The 14,611-nt window shown below is 49.1% G+C and overlaps 1 protein-coding gene across 1 annotated transcript; it reads right to left on the bottom strand.

The window, feature by feature from the left end:
• Window positions 1–10,464: 10,464 nt before the first annotated feature.
• Window positions 10,465–11,022, bottom strand: LOC136523470 (uncharacterized). Its single transcript, XM_066517145.1, has one exon. It carries the CDS (start codon window positions 11,020–11,022, stop codon window positions 10,465–10,467), a length of 558 nt encoding a protein of 185 aa, XP_066373242.1.
• Between the last annotated feature and the right edge of the window lie 3,589 nt (window positions 11,023–14,611).

The following is a 14,611-nucleotide window of genomic DNA, read 5'->3' on the forward strand; positions in this document are numbered from 1 at the left end:
ATTTCAAAATCTAAGCATATTTTGGGGTTGAGCCCAAAAGCAAAAGTGTAGAGCTTGGCAAGTTATACAAAGTTTGTTTTTGGAGTTTTCAAAATTGTTATGAAAAATTTGGAGTAATTCAAAAAGGCGTAATTCGTTAAAAATTCCCTATTCAAATTCAAAAGTTCATTTCAAAATATAGACCGAATTAGGAGATGGTTATAGAAGCAAAGTTGTAGAACTTTTGATTTTGAACAACTTTTGTTTTTGGAGATTTTTGAGTTGTTATGAAAATTCGAGAGTAATTTGTGAATTTTGGCGAATGACAAACTTGTAAATACTGTGAATAGTGTTCACCGCCGTAGCTACATGGCCGGCGACCTTCTTCGGCGTTCCAGGCGCGTCGTGGCCGTCCTTGGCGTCGCGTTGGCGCGGTAAAGGCTTCGTCGTGGCTTCCTTGAGCTTTCTGGCCACCCTTTTTAGCCTGAACCGTCATCGTCGTTGCTCTTCTCCCTTGCTCTGTTTCCGCCATCGCCGGTGACCTTGCTACGCTCACGGAATTCATCCTCACCGTCGCGCCTCATGCCAATTGCGTCTGCCATTCTCTCTGCCCTGCACTCTCGCTCATTCCTGGCCTGTTTGCTTCGCCTCTAGCAGTCCAGTGTCACCGCACGCCGTTTTCTTCCTCAGAGCCGGCCGAAGCACCGCCACCACCGACCTCTCCGTGGCCAGAGCCCGTCGGTGAGCCGTTGCCCTTGATTGGTGTACCTTTGGCTTCGTCTCGATGCCATAGTGCTAATTTCATTGTTGTTTGGCCGTTTTGTCCACTTCAGTCGCCGGCACACCATCACCGACGACCCTTGCGCCGTCGTGATCACCGTGGACATCGACCCGTGTCACCGTTGCTTCTCCGACCTTGTTATCTGCTCTGTTGTGTTCAGGGTAAGCTGCTGGTGCTTCCTCGACCTTTAGTTTAACCGCTACCGGCCTGTAGTCGCCGGCGTAGTACCGCCGAGGCGCCGTGTCCGCCATGGTCGACGTTGAGCTAGAATTGAGTCGTAATCGGTACATCTAAGTACGTCTATAGGTGCGCCTAGTAGTGTAGAACATGTTGGTGCTATCGTCATCGCCGGTGATCTCACCGTCGGCGAGGAATCGCTGGTTAGAGCCATCGCTGCCGTGGTCAACGTCGGAGGTTAGGGATGACAGGTGGGGTCGGGTTGTCAGTGACTCAACGTTCAAATGGATTTTTCTATTTTCAGATTTGAATGAATAGTGTCTATTTTTGTTATTTTTGTGTAGGTTTATTTAGAGCTCCAAAAATTATGAAAATTTTTGTGTGACTTCTCTATGATGTATAGTATTTAAGAAAAATATGAAATAATGTTTTTCAGTACTTTTTGAATGTGATAAAAATTACTCAATTTATTAATAAATGGATTTCCATGATTTTTCTAGTCTTATTTAATTGTCCAAAAATTATGAAATTTGTTTTGCCACTTAGTTATCATGTAATGAACATGTACTAAATTTTGAGTTCAATTAGAATAAGTTGATTTATTTCATAATTTTGAATTAAATAATTAATTCATAAAAGTAAATAGTAACCTTTAATGATTTAGGTTTTGTTTGGAATTTTGGATTGAGTGATGACCTTGGGTCATTAGTTGATAATGATCCTTGGCAATTGATGTATGTGTTACGAAAAAGATTTAGTCTGTTTGACTTGCAACTGTACCGCGAAGGAAAGTTGTATTCAAATTATTAATTTTGCATCCATCATCGAGCATCATGTTTCGTATTCCGCATCATGTTAAACATGGCATTGTTATTATGTGTAGTGAACGAAGGTGAAAACATGGTAGTTAATCAAGTTGTCGAGGAGGTTAATCCGTCTGTTGAGGTCGGATCGAATACTTGTGAAACGTCGCAGGAGCCAGACTTTTCCGTCAACGAAGGCAAGCCCCGGATGCATACAACCCTACCTTGTGTTTTATAAATTAATTTCGCTTTTGCTTTCCGTTACTGCATTAAGTGATTAGGAGTTAAGTAAGAGCCTAATTGGTGCATTACCACCCTTGTTATTCCATACTTACCATATTACCAGTTTTAAATTCGTATATGCCTAGTTTTGCTTAGCTATGCTTAGAACGATGAAAGTCGGGTGATTACCTGTCACCTGCGAACTTTAAACGGAACTTTGGTTAATTATGTTAACATGTGATATGGGAATGTGGAGTAATAAATCTAGACCGGGCGGACTCGGTGTGTGTGAGCCACAAGACATGGAGGTCTTGTGAGCAGATTCTTTCCGCCTGTGTCGATTAAGGCACGTCCGTTGTTGAATTGCATGAGGTGAGAATTTGTAGTACTAACCACATACTCCGGTAAGCCTGAACTTGGCGATTCTATTACGAGAATGGCTACTCGCGCACTGGGAGTGGAGAGATGGCGGGAATAGCGTGTACCCACGTGGCAATGGGCTGTATTGGTGGAGTACTGTATTCTCGGGTGGCGCAGACCCATTCTTGTTTTAGAGGATCCGAGAGTAGGTTGGTATATGTAGGTCGGGGACCTACATATGTCGTGTGGTCTGGAATTCCCAGCTGGGTTTTTAATCGGTTCGAATCGTCGTTGCTCCTCGATTATGGAGACTCAACTCACTGTTCATCATCGTAGAATTAATAACTGGAACTTGAGAAAGGTTTGCGAAAAAGATTGATACGAAGTTCATGTTCTCATTACGGATCATGGCAGATTCATATGTGGTACTTATAAAGTTTTACCTTGGAATTAAAGAATTTTGTTAAAGAGCTTTTACGCAAAAGAACTTTGATTATTGTTAAAGCCATACCTTGAATCCCATAAGCCGGCATTCCTGAGTTCTATCAGTTTTATTTCGGTTAAGTCTTGTTGAGTACTTTTGTACTCAGGGTTCGTTGACCCTTGTTGCAGGTGAGCCTCATGAGCAGATCTGTTTTGGATCGTGCTGCATGACTATTGTTCGTTCTGACGATGAGAAGTAAATGTGTGATCCTTGAGCAGGATGTTTATTTTGTGTGTTATGTATATGTTAATTATGCCACTCCACTACTACTATGGTTTGTAATAATTATCAAACTTAGTTTGTAAGGTTTGAAACAACTGGTTTGTAAACTATGTTATCGTAAGACTTCCGCTGTTTTTACTCTGGTGTTGATATTTGAATAAATGTTGTAATACTGCAATGACTCTGTAACATGATCCTGCTCGGAAATCGTGGATGATTCGGGGTTCCCTGAGGACACCCGACAGACTTCTTAAGTTACCAGGAACATATGCATAGTTGTCAAAGGTCGTTGGACAGTGATAAGTGCATGTGGGTCCTATAATTTAGGAGGTTCTGCCACAGAGCGTCCGGATCAAAACACGTCGTAGCCACGCGGCGATACTGCTGGCCAAAACACCTTGTGTCGTGATGGTGTCGAGACTCACGACGACCGTGGTAACCAGGAACTTCAACGCAAGGAGCATGCAAGACCTGGTGCTGAACGCCAACCCCGTGAAGGCCATGACAATAAAGACCTTTTGCCGCCACCACGCAAGGGTGACTCAAAGAATCACTCCAACCGCGATGGCCAAAATGTTTCGCGCAAGAACGAATCTCGACTGCGCTGTAGTGGCGACACAACCGAACAATACACGATTGAGTATCGTGAGAATAGGCCTCGCCGCCAGATGGTTCCCAGCGATAGCGACTCCGATTCAGAGTCTGCCAAGCACCCCAAGAGAAGGTTGCGCAAGAATGCGGGTGACCGCACCGATGAAACCACGAACGGGCAACGGGACTAGTCCTCGTCCAAAGTGGCTTCAGGCAGGAGGACGCACTCAATGATGGTCGTCGTCGGCGGGCTTGAGAAGTCGCCCAAGCAACCCAGTCCAGAGAAGAATCCATGTCAGCATGACAAGATCGTTGAGGGTAAACCACCCTCTGACATGCCAGATCGCGCTGTCATAGTTGTTGGTCTTCCTACCAACACAGGTCAACTCCCAGCTCCCCGCATGCCGGCTAAACCCATACAGCTTTCTGCGGCCGCACAGGTGAGTCCATTGTTTAGTTTTTTTTAATGCAAGTATCCTGAGTTTCCGATACATATCATTATTTCTTTTATAGGGCAAAGCCAGTTTGCCCCCGGCGATCGACACCATCAACGACCTGCTGGAGATTGACTTTGATGACACAACTCCCCTTATTGGTTTGGGCGATGATAGCGTAAGCATGCTTTATCAAGCTCCTCATGTACTTCCTTTGACATCATAGTAATCTCTTCTTAATAATTTTGTCAAGTCCTTCCTGTGCGAAGACCTGAGCCATACCCCTCCATGGGAGGGTGTCTCATTTGAAGAGACACTTAGCTTTTTGACGGACTGCGTACATGATCTTCCTCCCCTTGCCGAGGTTGTAGATAGCGAGCCCACGAATACAAAACAGCCCCAAGTCGTTACACCGTCCCCTGCGTCAGATCTAGTACAGGGACTATCAGCCGCCAACCCCGCACCGATCTTACAAGACAACGTTCAACAAACGCCAGCCCAAGGTGCCACGGTAGCTGAGCCAGAGAATGGCCTCGCTCTTTTGGCCAATGGTGGGGCTACAGAAGGTAATCAAGCTTGCCTCCTTTATATATCGCATAGCACCCAAGTACATGAGATTTATCTACTGATTATTCCTTTCTTTTTTTCACAGCTGACGAAGAGATGGAGGATTAGGTACCTCTCTCTAAGCTGGTGGTTATGAAAAAGGAGGATGCCGCGCATCTTCAGCTGGTAGCTCGAGCCAGCGAAATCAATCGCACGCTGGGCATGCTTATTGAAGCCTACAGTTTCCTAGACGACGACACCTCTTTTGGTCTTGACCTCACTGAAGACCCGCATGATGTACGTGCAACTTTGATGGACCTCCGAAAGCTGTTGGAAGAGGTCCCCTTTGACCAGCGCAAGGTCCTTCGCAACGTCAACCAAGCGCTGGTTTATTGGGCCACCGTATATGAAGAGCCACTACCTGATGACTTGGAGCAGCTCATGACCCATTTGAGGAAGCTAAAAGAGGGTCTTGAGGGCAAGACGCCTTTCCCAACTGACACCAACTCTTTCGCGGAGGCAGGTCGCCGACACCTTGACGAACTAGGCATTGCTCATTCCAAGAGCACAGCCGCAGTGGAGCATGGGACCGAGGATGGCAACGGCGCCTGAACCAAAGAGGCGGCTTCCAAGGCAAAGTGGCAAGCCGCACGCGGGAAGGTCAACGAACTTAAAGCAACTCTACAGGCGGCTCAAGCGCTCGAGAAGGAGTCCCTCAACTCATGGGCCAAAGACAGGAAGTACAGGGAGCAGTGTGAGCTAGACGTCAAGTTACACACTACCAGACTTGAGCAGTTGAAGGAGTGCCAACATACCATGGAGTCTAGGCTGGAGAGCCTCCGCCGACTAGAGGACCCTGTGGCCCTGAGCATCAAGGCTATCATGGCGTACTCCCTGCCCGAGATGGATTGAAGCTTCTCCCTAGTTAGGCCGCATCCGTAGCAGCTCCATATAGGAGATTATTATTTCGTATTATCACTCTTTTGCATGGACTCCAATGTTCGAGTCCCTTTTTTTAATTTAGAATTTTATATTGCATGAACTTTAGTTAAATAGGGCATGGCCTGACGCATGCACCTTCCTTTATATCATATATTATATATACAATATATCGAGTGAACAGATTATATTCACCCAGCTAGCACAAGGCTCGTGTTCATTGCTCTTTATTATTCCTGGCCGGTATGCGACGATAGCCCGACTTAGACCACGTACGTAGGCCTTCGTTTGTGTTTGTTATGCTCGCCGACGGTATAGTATATACCTAATTTCGCCGCTGTTGACGCTATTGCGGGTAGCGTCGACCCACCGGAGGTAATCTCGTCGTTACCGCCGCCAGTGTTGCAGCAGATGTGTCATGGCCGTCACACGCGCGCACAAGTACATTGGCATCATGCGGCGACATTGAGTTTATTATTATCTCTGTCTTTCTCAACGGTGCTAAGACAAGCCATCGAATCGGGAAGGTAGCGCTTAACTTCAGCTCGTATGCTGCCCAATCGATGATGCCTGATCAATCGTACGTGCATACAAGACACGTGCGCATGCGTGTCTTTTCATTCATCAGGTGAGCCAACGTACGTATACTCGCTGCCCTAAACCAGGCTCAAGATTGCTAGTTTAGACACACGAAGGTATAGCTCGTCCTTCCACGTGGCGACAACTTAGCATCGATCGTGCGCGATCCGCACTATGTTCTCACGCTCACACGCAGACGTCGTGTACTTTGGTAATTTCCACTGCGAGCGAAAGCAACTTTGTCGCGCTCATGGACGCGCAAGGCTTGCCCATCAACTATATATACATCGCTCAGGCTCAACCACCGACACTCATCGCGTTACTTGATAAAGCACGACACCTGTATCGTGGTCCATGAAGTTGTCCATGTGTGGACACACATCGCAACACACAGGGCATTAACTTTCTTCCCCTTGATGATGCCATGGTTAGGCTATCAAGCCAAGCAGGCAGCAGCTTACCATGGTTCACGACTTTAGCGATGCTAGATTATTTGCGTGTGCGTATAAGTTTACACACTTCTCGCACAAGACATGCATCTACATACTGCAATCAACTGGTCAACACAAAAGTGCACAACTGAACATGGCATCTTGCCAATTTTTTTATCACTTCAGAACAGTACACATGATACATCCGAGTACATGTTGTGAGACTCTTTGAACAGAGTCTCATGGAACTTAGCTTATAGTAATTAATAGATAAGCATACAAGAGGTGGCACGAGCGTAGTCGTGCGCGTTCGCCCCAGCTCCAGTGTGATTTTCACCACAGCTTGGCCGATTGACAAGTCTTGTTCCGCGGCGCCCCTGGCTCTAACGTGATTTTCACCGCCGCTTGGCCGATCGGCAAGTCTTGTTCCGCGACGATACGCCCTGGCGCCGTTGTTGTTGGCCATTGGCATGCGCATACAACAATGGTCAAGTCGCTCACATGAGGCCGCCCATGTCTTGGTTGCTTGACATTGCCAACGTCTCTGAGAAACATTGTGTCTGTGCTCGGCATGACAACCGCACTACTTATAAAAGGGTACCCCATCGTGGGTGCTCCTTTTTTTTTATTTTTACACAGGTGAAGTAGCAAATGGGAAGTAACAAGACAAACAAAATAGAACCAAGAGGCAGCAAGAAAGCAAAGCCAAGAAAAAAACAAGAAAAAGCAAAGAATAATAAAGAAAATAAATAAATAAATAAATAAATAAATAAAATACCTTGGTGACGTTGTGCCGACTCCAAGGGATGATATAGAGACTTATGTTGGCGCCAGATCATGGCGTTGGCCAACAGTAAGTCGTGGGGTTCCGTTGGAGCCATGTTGAGGAGGCGTTGACCAGTTAGGGAGTTGTGGCGTTTCGTCGGGGCCGTGCCGTGGCGCTGACCGACAAGCCTGTCGCCGCATTTCGTCGGGCCGTGCTGTGGCGTCGTCCGACAAGCGTGTTGTTGCATTTCGTCGGGCCGTGTCATGGCGCCTTCCGACGAGCATGTAGGGCTTCATTGGGGCCATGTTGCGGCATTGGCCAATGATGTATCCATCAGGTCCTTATGGTGGCATTAGCCCACCGGACGCCCTTGAATTATCTTTGCCTTGAGATGTAAATGCCGTGTAACTTGGCGAAGACATTTATCAACCTGACAACCACTTTGAAGTTGTATCGTGGTATGAACAAGTCAGGTTGAAGGGTTTCACAGCTTGACACTAGCCACACTGGCGCATCGCACTGCTCCCGAATTGTGATTTATCAATCCGACCCCCACTTGTAATGGTGTATCGGGGTGTAATCAGCCGGGTTGAAGGGTTTCACCGCTTGATGCTGGCCGCACTGGCGCGTCTTACGGCTCCCTATTGTAGCGAAACGATGGACCTGCAACACTACAAGAGAAACAACTAGCTTGTCTGAAGCTGACTGACATCGCTAGGGTAATGTGAGTATAATATGAAATCATTGAAGCAGGAGGATTGTTTGTGGTGTATTTTTTTTAAATGTTGGCTCTCCCATTGGCATTAGCTATATGAGCAGTTTGAGATAGGATAGCCGGGGGACATAACCATCAGGCACCGTTGCATAACCATAGCAACACGGCTCCCGTGATTTGCCCCGTTGTGTGCTTGAACGTGTGGACCTCTACTTCGGTGTCTCCACCGGGGTGTTGGGAATTCTTGTTCGAGACTCCCTTGTATTGAGTTAAGCCACAGCCTACTCGCACTCTCTAACATGGAGGCGTAGGTACGGCTGCGTTGGTGTTGTGTTTTGTTGGGTAATGGCTAAGAAATTCGCCATCATTTTTGCCGAGGACGGTGAATGACTACCTCCGCCTTCCATTTAGTGTTGAGCTTGATGTTTGAGCTATTCGGCCACTTCTTTGGTGACCATTTTTCTTTGCTCATCATTTTCTTTTTTTTTTGCTTTAATCCGAGGAACTTGGAGTGTAGCCATTCACCTTTGTGTAACTAGGTGAATCCTCGCTGGCGTTGTGTGTTTTTCTTGTGGTCCCTTGTTGTCACCTTCCAGGGTGGCAAGAGGCTGCACACTTGGCGAAACTTGTGTTGTACCAGGTAGCCCTTTCTTGCTCTTCTCCTATAGTCTTCCCTGGAGGGTGTGTCGCTTCATGTAAGGAAGCATAAGCGGCGTGGTCACCTCGCTGCTTAGGAGTGGCCCGAACTATCTTCCCACTGCCCCAGCGAAAACACGTTCAGCGTCTGTCGTGTGTTGCGTGATGTGGTGGCTTGTCACGAGCTCCATGCGCCTGGTTGTTGCGCCCGGGCTCTCTGGTAAAGCCCCGAGGCCGTCGAATCCTCCACTGCAGCTATAGCCGGGTAGGGAGAGCCTTTGTGTGTTTTTTTTGTTTGCTCTCCATGGAGAAACGACCATCCGTGCAATAGATAGTGCACGCTGACCATCTCAAGGAGAGGAGAAAAAAATGTTTTTTTATGTTTTTTTTATGCAAAATATTTTTTTAAGAACCTCCCGTTGATTGGCGGCATTGGTCGAGCTCCCTGTTGGTCGACTAGCTGGTAAGCGCCTCCGTCGTAGACTTGTCCGATGACGTACGGACCTTCCCACTTGGGCTCGAATTTTCCCTTCGTCTTGTGTGTGACGACAATGGGATGTCGAAGCACGAGCACCAGCTCGCCCTTCCGGAAGACGCGCCGCTTGACGAGCTTGTCGTAGGCCCGCGCCATGTTTTGGCGATAAAGCTCCAGCTCTTGTACAGCATCAAGACGTCTCTCCTCCAGGGCATCGAGCTCTTGGAAGCGGAGTTGGACCTGTTCATCTTGAGTTAGTCCATCATGAATAGCCACCCGTAGTGATGGTAGCTGGATTTCCAAAGGCAAAACTACCTCACACCCATACACAAGAGAGTACGGGGTAGCTTGTGTTGGGGTACGAACCGTGATGCGGTACGCCCATAATGCTTCAAAGAGACGATCATGCCAGTCCCTTCTATACTTGTGCACCGTCTTCTTTAGTATCTTGCCGAGCATCTTATTGAACGCCTCTATCATCCTATTTGCCTGGGGATAATAGCCAGTGGAGTAGTTCCACTTTATCTTGTACTTGTCCATGAACCTGTGCATTTTGTCCGACCTAAAAGCTTTAGCATTGTCGGATGTAATACGGTGTGGAATTCCGAAGCAGTATATAATGTGCCGCTCTAGAAAGTTGATGGCGTTAGTGCTTTTCACCTCACGCAGTGGTACTGCCTCTGCCCACTTGGAGAAGTAGTCTGTTGCAGCGAGGATGAAACGATGACCTCCAGAAGAAGGAGGGTCAACAGGGCCAATGACGTCTATGCCCCAAGCATCGAACGGCCATGAAGGGACTGTTGGTCATAGAGGGACCGGCGGTAGATGCTTGAAGTCACCATGGATTTGGCAACCATGACATGTCTTCGCCACCTTCAGGCAATCTGCCATGATGCCCAGCCAGTAGTACCCAGCCAAGCAGATGCTATGGTACATCTTTGGCCTGCTTTGGTGTCCGCCATAGATTCCGTGATGCACCTCCTTCAAAATCTCATCAGCTTCGTGACGGCTGACGCATCGGAGGAGCATTTCTTGCCCATAGGCACGCCTGTAGAGCATGCCTCCCTTGTAGATGTAGGAAGGGAGTCGTCGTTGTAGTTGGCGCCTCTTCACAGCATCGTCGGGGAGAGTGCCATGCTTGAAGTAGTCGATGAAGGGTTTGCGCCAATCGTCGTCTTCGATGGCGCATGCGGTGACGGTGTTAACCTCGTGCTCCTCCGGGATGAGCTCCAGCACCGTGGGAAGCAGCCACCTCTCCTCGATGGTAACTTGCGTGGACTTACCCTCAGGAAGGGCGAGTGCCGCTACAAGTTTGGCCAACACATCAGCTGGAGCGTTCCTCCATGGAAAGTGCTAGGAGAAGGCCGAAGATGAGCGCTTCATACTCCGCTTCATTGTTGGAGCACTCCTTGAGAAGGGAGAATGAATGGTACATCACTCCTCCTCGTGGGTTCTTGAACACCAATCCGGCTCCCACTCTCCGTCTTGGGGCACCATTTAGGGTGTCTTCTACTCGTGAAGCGCCATCGAAGTAGAGCTCCCATGGAGCTTCGATCTCGGTGGTGAATACCTCTTGATCGGGCAACTCGGTGATGAGCGGAGAGTCATCGGGTACAGGATGTGTCACAAGGAACTCGGCTAGAGCTTGTCCCTTGATGGCTTTTTGTGGCACGAAGGTGATGTCGAACTCCGTCATGAGTAGCACCCATTTTGCTAGTCGCCCGGTGAGCGTGGGCTGACTAAGTAGGTATTTTATTGGGTCCGCTCTTGCCACCAATTGGATCTCATGCGCCAACATGTAATGCCTTAACTTCTTCAAGAAAAAGATCAGTGCCAAGCACAACTTCTCAATGGGGGAGTAGTTGCATTCGGCACCCACCATGGTGCGGCATAGGTAGTAGCACGCCACTTCTTTGCCTTCGTCGTTGTATTGTGCAAGTAAGGCGCCTAGCGAAGAAGGCTTTTGATGCTGTCGAAGCAATTTTGGCACTCCTCGTCCCATACGAATGGTGCCCCTTTCTTCATTAGCTTAGAGAAGGGTTGTACACGCCCGGACAGGTTGGAGATGAAGCGTCGAATGTAGGCTAGATGTCCTTGGAGCGTCCTCAACTCCTTCAACTTTTGGGGCGGTGGCATCTCGAGGATGGCGGTGATCTTCTTTGGCTCGATCTCGATGCCATGATGTTGGACGACGAAGCCGAGGAAGACGCCTGACCGAATAGCGAATGCGCACTTGAGGGGGTTCATCTTGAGCTAGTGTCGATGTAAACGCTCGAACACCACCCGCAAGTCATCTTGATGGTCTTTGCGGTCTTTTGTCGTCACCACCATGTCATCGACGTAGCACTCGACGGAGTGGTGGATCAAGTCACCGAGTATGTGCGTCATAGCTCGTTGATAGGTGGCACCAGCGTTCTTCAACCCGAAGGGCATCACCGTGTAATGGAAGTTGCCCTTAGGTGTTCTAAATGCGGTGTCAAGTGCATCGACAGGGTCCATTTTGTTTTGGTTGTATCCAGACGATCCATCCATGAAGGACAAGGCATCGAACCCAGTAGTAGCATCGACCACCATTTCCGTGATCGGAAGAGGGAAGTCATCTTTAGGGCAAGCTCGATTCAAGTCACAGAAGTCAACGCAGACTCACACTTTCCCATTCTTCTTCTCCACAGGGACGATGGTGGAGAGCCAGCGTGGGTATTGTATCTCCTTGATGAACCATGCCACGATCATGTTGTCCACCTCAGCTATAACCTGGTCTTGGAACTCGGGTCGGAGGCGTCGAGGGTCAGAGCACCAGGCTTTGTATCCTCCTTAGTTGACAGAACCTCCTTAACTTGGGAGACAACCATCAATAAGGGTCTCCGTGTAGGCCTTAATGTTAGGGGTGTTGATGTGGACACTCCTACTTTCAATGATAGAGGAGTGGCCGTGGATGTCGAGGGAATGCTACCCGCCCCCTGCCTTGTCCTTCTAGACCTTGGGGACATCCTCCTCTTGGAGGGGGAGCATGGCATGATGAGAGCCTTCACCTTAGGTGTCGACAAAGCGCTAGGCTTCAGCACGATGTCAGCTGCAGGAGCGACTCGACCAAGCTGATACTTGTACTCCTCCACCGGAAAGTAATACTTGGCGTCCACATGGTACGCCTCTTGCACGGTGTACGGGGACATGTTGCCGATGATGCGTTGTTGCGTCTTGCTTCCATCAAGGAACTTTAAGCATTGATGCAGCGTAGACGGCACCACCCGATACTTGTGAATCCACGGCCTCCCTAGAAGCGCGGAGTACGACGTGTTGGCGTCGATGACGTAGAACCGCACTTTGAAGCTGAACGTGGACATCTGGATCTTAATGGTAAGAGCTCCTAAAGTCACCTTCCTAGAGTTGTTGAAGCCACAGATGATGATGTCCGTAGGCTCCAAGTCAGCCACCATGTAGCCAGCTCGCGTCAAGCTCCGTAGGGGAAGGATGTTCACAGCGGACCCCGGGTCGATGAGGATTCAACGAAGGTGCGTGGCTCCTACGTTCCCTTCAACGTAGAGTGGGCGGTTGTGATCGCCGTCTTCTACCACCTCATCTTCTTCATCGAACGTGATCTCGCTTACAAACAACAGGTTGTTGACAAGGTGGTGTTTGGCCATGATGACTTCATAGAGCTCCGGTTCTTGCAGCGCCTTCACTAGGGCTTCTTAGAGCTCGGGCACAAGCATGAGAGCATCATAGACGCTTAGCAACGCGGGGACCCGCTTTAGGTGAGAGACAACATTGTAGTCGATGTCGTCAATTCTGTTCTTTTTCTTTGATGTTTTGGGCACTCTCGCTAACGGGGTACCTTCATTTGTAGGCTTGTTCCCTTTTGGTTGCTTGACTTGGGGCAGCTCTTGTAAAGCCTTCCCACTTCATAGGTTCATGTTGACTTCCAGCGGGGCATCTCCTTGCTCAGCACCATCATGGAGCATTTCCTGCTCTCTAGTCGTGAGCAGCTCATTGGAGTTTGCGCTACCATCGTTGCTGCTAGCGGAAGTGGCGTTACATGTTGCCACATTTGAGGTTGGCGAAGAGCTTGATTCTTCACTTACCTCTTCAGTCAAAATCTACCCCCAGTCCTTGGGCCAGTATTCTGCCAAGGTAGCTAGAACACGACCCGTACGAGGGAAGGGCGCATTTCCTTGCTCCCTGGGGACAAACCGAGGTTGCAGGCGCCGCTGGCTTGGGTCTGGCCGCCTTGGTGCCGGTGTCGATGTTGATGTTGCATGTGGAGACACGACCGTGCGAGGATGTCGTGGGGGATGCCTGTTTGGTCGTCGTCGACGCTGTACTTCGGTCCACGTCTCCCCTTGAGGGACCCTGGTTGGCTCTGTTGATGTAGTTTGGGGCTGCTTGAGTGTCGCAGAGGCAAGTTGCTCCTCGACTTGTGCTAGCGGCACCCATGATCCCTGGTCTCTTTCTCCTTCTTGACTCACCGAAGAATGTGCCCCCATCATCACCATGTTAACAGCATGGTAATCAGGATTAACAGCATCAGGATCTAGGTTGATTCTCCCCTTGATGATGGCTTTTTGGAGCCACTCCTTGAAGGCGATGCAATCCTCAATCAAGTGACCGACGTACCTGTGGTATGGGCAGTACAAAGGATTGTTAGCCATGCTTACCTAGTGTGGCCAACGTGGTTTAGGAAGGCGGAGCGCTTGATTGTCCATCAGCTGCTTGAACATAGTTTTCACCAACTCCCGCCTGAAGATGTATTGCTTCTTGAGGAGGTCTGAGAGACGCGTCCTCCTTCCTTCTTGATCGTTCCTTGCGCCTAGGAAAGGCGCCTGGGCTGGAGGGACATTGGAGAAAACCCTCGCCGTATTTGCCTCTGCTTGAGCCTTCATCTTGCCCCCAGCGTTGTTGGGCTTCGCTGTCGAGCTGAAGCGCTTAGCAGGGTTGAAGACGCTCGCGTTCTTGTAGAGCTCCATGATTTAAGGCGACTTTTCGAACTCGATCTTGGTGGCGGCCACCGTGGAGCTCAGTTCGCTGAACGTCCTAGGCTCACGATGAGAGACTTCGAGCGACCAGTGTTGTAGCATCCCATGAATGCACATTCCGATCGCATCCTCGAGGTGCATGTCTCTAGCCAGACGCACGTAGCTATCCCGAAACCGGATAATGTAGTCGTCGATGGCTTCATCGCGTCGTTGCTTAACTTGCGACAGCTCGACGATGGAGATGTCCCTCTTCATAGCAACAAAGTGCTTTTTGAAGGCGCTCTTCATGTCAGTCCAGCTAGTAATTTTTCCTACCGGCAGCTGGCTGTACCAATGGAACGCCGCGCCGGTTAGAGATCCTGAGAATTGGCGCAATAGCAGCGACGAGTTGTTGGCTGTGTCGCCGCATGCCGCCTCAAAGTAGGCCAGATGCTCTCTCGCATCCCCAGTCCCATCGAATTGACGGATTTAGGTGGGCGCCATCCTGTAGGGAAGGGG

This window comes from Miscanthus floridulus, chromosome 18 (genome assembly GCF_019320115.1).
Source record: "Miscanthus floridulus cultivar M001 chromosome 18, ASM1932011v1, whole genome shotgun sequence".
Lineage (NCBI taxonomy): Eukaryota > Viridiplantae > Streptophyta > Magnoliopsida > Poales > Poaceae > Miscanthus > Miscanthus floridulus.